Source organism: Pezoporus wallicus, unplaced genomic scaffold, assembly GCF_028554395.1.
Source record: "Pezoporus wallicus isolate ANWC-B61680 ecotype Strahan unplaced genomic scaffold, APGP_CSIRO_Pwel_v1 scaffold_3294, whole genome shotgun sequence".
NCBI classification, from domain to species: Eukaryota; Metazoa; Chordata; class Aves; order Psittaciformes; family Psittacidae; genus Pezoporus; species Pezoporus wallicus.
In genome coordinates this window covers 2,485,463-2,491,462 of record NW_026635478.1, presented here as the reverse complement: position 1 = coordinate 2,491,462, position 6,000 = coordinate 2,485,463, and the positions used below count along the sequence as shown (strand labels likewise).

The 6,000-nt window shown below is 32.5% G+C and overlaps 1 protein-coding gene across 4 annotated transcripts in view; it reads right to left on the bottom strand.

Moving 5' to 3' along the window:
- Nucleotides 1–624: 624 nt before the first annotated feature.
- APAF1 (apoptotic peptidase activating factor 1) overlaps nt 625–6,000 on the bottom strand; it is a 30,539-nt gene continuing 25,163 nt past the window's right edge. For 3 of the 4 annotated variants that reach the window (XM_057425162.1, XM_057425170.1, XM_057425179.1), the window contains 5 exons: nt 5,276–5,395; nt 4,820–4,945; nt 3,946–4,071; nt 3,368–3,514; nt 625–2,249 (listed from right to left, as the gene is read on the bottom strand). In XM_057425162.1, the coding sequence (XP_057281145.1) occupies nt 2,106–2,249; nt 3,368–3,514; nt 3,946–4,071; nt 4,820–4,945; nt 5,276–5,395 (663 nt within the window). In that variant the 3' untranslated portion in view covers nt 625–2,105. Of the gene's footprint in view, nt 2,250–3,367; nt 3,550–3,945; nt 4,072–4,819; nt 4,946–5,275; nt 5,396–6,000 lie in introns of those variants that run through there. The other variant, XM_057425187.1, reaches the window with a different exon arrangement.

Here is a 6,000-nt window from a genome sequence, read left to right as displayed (position 1 = left end):
TGCTTCCTACTCACTTCAAAATTGAAATCGTCTATGAACTCTGCTCATCTACCATTCACATTCTTCATTAAAACATGATCAGTTTTTCCTGTCAGAGTTTCATTAGCATTGTCACAAAAGGCAACTATCAGCCCTGATTCCTAACACGAAACATTTATCCTTATCTTTTTACCCAGTTGGGTCTCTAAGTTCAGACCAACATGGTCCCATGCAATAAGAACAGCACAGCCTATGCAGTCAAAGGACATCGGCAGAGAGGAGATTCCTGCTCCTTAAAACTTCAGCTGTTCAGAGGGGGATGATAAGGTCTGTACAAACTAGACAGAAGCAACTCTGTCCTGAACATTGCACCACATATTCCAAGACTTCAGTTTCCTTTTGTTGGTGCATACTTCCATGCTTATATTTAATACTGTTGGTTACCTGTCAAAGTACTTTTGATGTAGTTTGTAAAACAGCATTATGTTTAAATTGAAAATAAAAACACAATAGAAGATAATTTAAAAAACAGCACTCCCCCTCTCTCTTACCCTTTAAACAAAACAAAACAAAAAAACCAAACAAACAAAAAGCCCCAAAGAAAACAAACCAAAAATAGCCCATAAGGACACTCAGGAAGTCAAATTTATTTACAGCTTTGGCCAGTACTGCCTGGATTATCTTTATTGAATGCTGTACGTACTCAGAATACAAAACATCGTATTTTTTCTATTGAATTCCTTCTCTTTAGATTTCTGCCAGCAGTACTTTGATTACACTGACCCATATTAAATAGCACCTTAGAAATGGTGGAATTTCAAGTTAAAAGAAGAGGAAAAGAAACAGTTGTCAAAACCAGGAAAATACCAAGAATGTATATTAAATCTTTTGAAATGCACACACACACACAAAAAAACCAACTTAGAACTGAGAACTTCATTATTCAGTACCAGTTGAGACACTTATAATGTACTTTTTAGAATCAAGTACTTAGATGGAGTGTTCTACTGCCAAGTATAAAAATATGAAAATCATTATATTAATCCTTGTGCAGCTACGCATAACAGTTGAGACGCAATTTGCTAGAACAAAACTGGATATCTAAGAAAAATTGTTATCTAATTATTCACAAAAGATATGTCAAGTATAATTAGTACAAAACATTTTTACCGCATGTTGAATCTATAAATAGGCTATAAAAATTACAATTAAGAAAAAAATAATAATCACATATTATCAGGCAAGAGATCCCTGTTCACAGAATCTCATGTAAACAAAGCTGATGAAAGTAAAATGTATCCATTGTATAAACAATGCAAATTCCAAAAGAAAAAAATGACTAAAATTCACATAATCTTATATTTTTCAATATATACCTTTTAAATATTTTCCATTCTTAGTTTAGCTGATTAGCTGTATCCATCTTTTGACTAGAAATACAGTACAATCTCTTCCACTTCAATTACAAAATCCTTTCAGATTTTGCCTTGAGAAAACAAGAGTCAAGATGTTCTCCTCAATAGGAATAGCTCATATGTGTTACAATGCACTTTTATCTTCACAAGGTTAGAAGCGTGAAGGTTCTTATTGCAAGTGGGAAGCACTATAAATCAGCTACTTGATTTGTTCTGAACATCAAGCACCAACATAACTAGTTTCATTTTTCAAACAACGGATGTCCCTGATTCTTTCCATTCTGTACTAAATGAAAATCATTGTATCGCAGTAAAAAAAATGTTTTTGCATCTCACATAGCTCTGTTCATGGCTAGAGAACATTTAGCCATTAGTCATAGCACAAAGCAACATTTCAAAGTATTAAATTCCTATTATTTCTTCACTGTTATTAATTTTAACTAATTTGAACAAATCTTAATATAATTTCCTTACAAAATTTGAAGCAATGTACTTAATACACAAATAAGATTTAAGGATTATAATAATGCTTAACAAAACCACAATTACATGCAAGTTCATTTGAAAATACATGCATAAATGTACATAAATATACATAAAGACAACATGAACAATGAAATATAATTCACATCTTAATGAGTATCAAACATTTAGCACAATTTTCTTTCCATCTTAAAAAATGAATTATCTTTGCAGTGTTCAGCACATGAATCACATCTTCTGTAATACATAAAGAATACCAAGATTATCAACAGTCACATACACTTTGAAATTAGGGGACACACGTATTGACTTGAGGTTTGTTCCGTTTGTGTAGAAGGTCTGTAAGGATTCTCCAGTATTTACATTCCACCACTGAAAAAAAAGAAAAAAAGAACACACTTTCAGTTTGTTGAAGAATGCTTAGGATAAATTCTATCAACAGGCTTATCATGGCAAGCCCGGATGACTGCTTTTCCCAAAAACGTAGAATTAGAAATTAAACCCAAGCAATCTTCAGTAGAAAACATTTAGGACCAGTTAGCAGAGAGGCGTAAGACTTTCAAACTTCAAAAAGACCAAAGCTGTTCAATTTCAAGAAAGCATACAAACCAATAAATTGAGGTACTGCCTCTTGCCTCACCACAAAATAGACTTAAACTGTAACATGCCCCAAATTTAAAAGATTATGCATTTTTATATAACCAAATGAATATATGAAACACATTGTCAGACAATATAACTGAAACTATGGTTCGATTCAGGAACTTGGCTGGATTCACAAGAGGATCAACCATTTACAATTTTGTTAGCAAGACAGACTTTTTTTCCAGTGATATCTCATTTTTTTTATTTTTTAAAATTTTTTTTTTAAGATCTACAGTAAGCACCAATAACAAAGATACAGAGAAACCTTCCACCATCAGTTTGCTGCATGAATGTAGACTGAAATCTGAAATTTCAGATTTCTTGGAAAGACTGTAAACCAATGCAAATTGGAACCAAACGCAATCCAGCACAACGCTTTTACTTGACTGTTCCAATGCCCTCTATTCTTGCAAAATTTCAGTGCAGTAGAAAAATATCGAAACAGATTACCTTCAGCTTTGATCATCTATAAAAGGTGGTCTTACTACTTATTACTTACCTCATGAAATATGTAACACTACTGTTGTGTGCATAATACAGATTTACAACTACACAGTGATAACAATATAAAAATAACAAAAATCTGAAGCTAAAAAGAATTGAATATATGGTGTTCAAAACCAAATTCCAAGTCTAAGCCTAAATTTGTATGAGACCTTTTCAGGGCGGTTTCAGATTTCAGAAGAAGTGAAAAGAGCTTAACAGTCATGAAAATTTAAGAGCTTTGTGTTCAGTAAAACATCTCAGGTTTCTTTCCTTGAATTAATCTGCATTTTCATTTAGAATTATCAGAACACTGCCATTTAATTAGGCATGTTTGGATATTTTATTGTTTAAAGGCTTACCTTAAGATAGCCTCCAGAGGACACAAGTATTTTACTGTCAGGTGAAAATGAGAGGTCTGTTACCCAACCACCATGCGTTGGTTCTCCTTCGTCTACAGTAACTGGGGAGCAGGAGTGAACTAATGCACCTGTTAACATGTCCCAGATCTAAAAGAGAGGGAAGAGTATGGGTATAAGTAAACCTAAGGGGGAGGAAGGGGGGAAATCTCAAGTACAGAAAGCTGAAATGTATTTTTTTAATATTAGAGAACAAAACCATTGCAAATAAGCATTCTACTTGAAGTGACAAAATAACCAGAATAAATGAATTCTCCTCTTAGAACTGTAATGTATATGGAGGATTTGATCATGCATGCAATTCACAGTAGAATTATTGGTAAATTATGTGAATCAGTTTCTCAGCATTCACAGGACATAAATCTATTAATACGGTTACAAACTAATCTCATGTGGCAAACTTTACTATTTTTGACTCCCAAATGTTCACCACAATGCTAACAAATTAGACAAACTGTGAAAACTTTTCTGTCTGAACTATCAATTGAATTGAAAAATAAACAGCAAGATTGAAGCAATACCCTTATTTCTCCTTTGTCATCTCCGGTGGCCAATAATTTGTTATTATGAGAGAAAGTACAGCACCGCACACAGGCTTCGTGACCTTTCAGCTCATGAAGAACAAATGGACTTTGAAAGCTCCATATCTAAATGGAAAACATTACAGAAAAGTGAAAAAGACAGTTCAAAATCATTAGTATTCAACTGTACTTAAGATGTTTTTATATATGTGCATACATGTGTGTGCATTTATGTATGTATTATATTGTAGTTTTTTTATCATCTGAATCACACAAGAAGGCATTTACTACCACATGCAAGTGTATTTTTTAACCTTGGAATATACTCTAATCAAACTGAGTCATTTACAAGAAAGTTTCAAGCTGTTCACAGAAAAAGAATTCATCAATCAGTTTAAAGCTAGATTTTAGAAAATATAACAGGACACTTTAAAAATCTAATGGAGCAGCCCCAGAATATTAAACAGTTTACTTTTTGCACCTTGCTTCCAAATGGGAATACCAGAACCTATGGACAGCACTTTCACTGGAAGTTCCAGAATTTTTTTCTTAGTTTAGGCTTCCAAATTAAGATGTTACACTATTAATAAATCAATACAGAAAACTAAGCAAAGTGTTCTCCACAAATTTGTGCACTAAATGTGCATTTTATTTGTACAGAAGTCACCAGGACAGCCTTAAGTTATATCCAAGATGAATACTGAAATAACAGTAATAGCTTTAGAAACATGTTCACAGATGCAGGAAATTTAATACTAAAAATACAACAGCATAGCTTAAATAATCACTAGTCACCTCAGAATTAAAGAAAATACAGCATATATTTCAGGACAAATAAACCATCATTTTTATCTGTGTACAGAAAGTAACTAACCTTTGCAGTTTTGTCAGCAGAAGTAGATGAAAATTTAGTACCATCAGGTGAAACAGCACAGGAAAGAACAGTGCCTCCATGGCAAGCAAAATCTTTTTCTGTGTTGCCAGTAGTGATATTCCAAACCTAACAAATAGACAAGAAAACAGGTTACTTCTGTAACACTGTAAAAAGGTTAACATACCCGCATCTTACACAAGAATATATAAGAGATAAACTCAACTACATAGTTCTAATATGGCAAATATTTTGTTGTACTTATTGGTACAGTTAAAATAAAAGACTGTAAACCTTACCAGAAACAGAAAATGCAAAATTGTGTCTTAAAAAGTCACCTCAGACTTTAGAATCAATTCAGTAAGATGTGTGGCAACACAAGGTGCAAAAATACCAAGTGTTAGAAAAGATGGTGAAATGTATTGTGTGTGATTTGTCAATTCACAGCCTTTTATTTACCTTAACGGTTCCATCAAATGACCAAGAAAGGAGTTTTGAATTTTCCAGAAGTCTAAAAGCCTTGATTGCTTCCTTGTGCCCTCTTAGAAACACACATTCATCCAACTGCCAATTCCATACCTAATCACAGAGATGGAATACTTTAAAAAAAAAAATCCCAAAATTTTAATGGCGAAGATGAGAAGAATTAACTAATTGACTTTTAAGTCACAGGAATAACAAAAAGTTCTTATGGAGGCAGCAACTAATTATAATTAAAAGGTTAGATATTGAAGATACCCATAGGAGAGATGCTGAAGATTGAATATTAAATACTATGGCATACTCAATCTATGAGAAAGTTCCCTATAATAAACACAATCTGATTCTCAAAGTGAATTTGATGCTTAAAATTTACTGGCAATTTAAAAATGAAAAGCAAATGAATAATTTTCTAGGCATCCCAGAAGTCTGGGGTTTTAAACCTTTGATTATTGCAACAGACTTCCATTATCTCACAAACCTCATATTATCCATACTTAAATTAACTTTATTCCATATTTCTAAAGCGTATTTTTAATGAAATGCCATTTTGCTTTGCATTTTTATAATAAAATGACACATTTTTAATTCAACTATTCACTGAAAGCTGAATAGGTTCTTGAAGTTTATTTTACAGAAGCTATTAAGTATCAATTTAAATTCCAGTGATCTTATAGTTTTCAAATTAATGGGTTTTCTGCAAA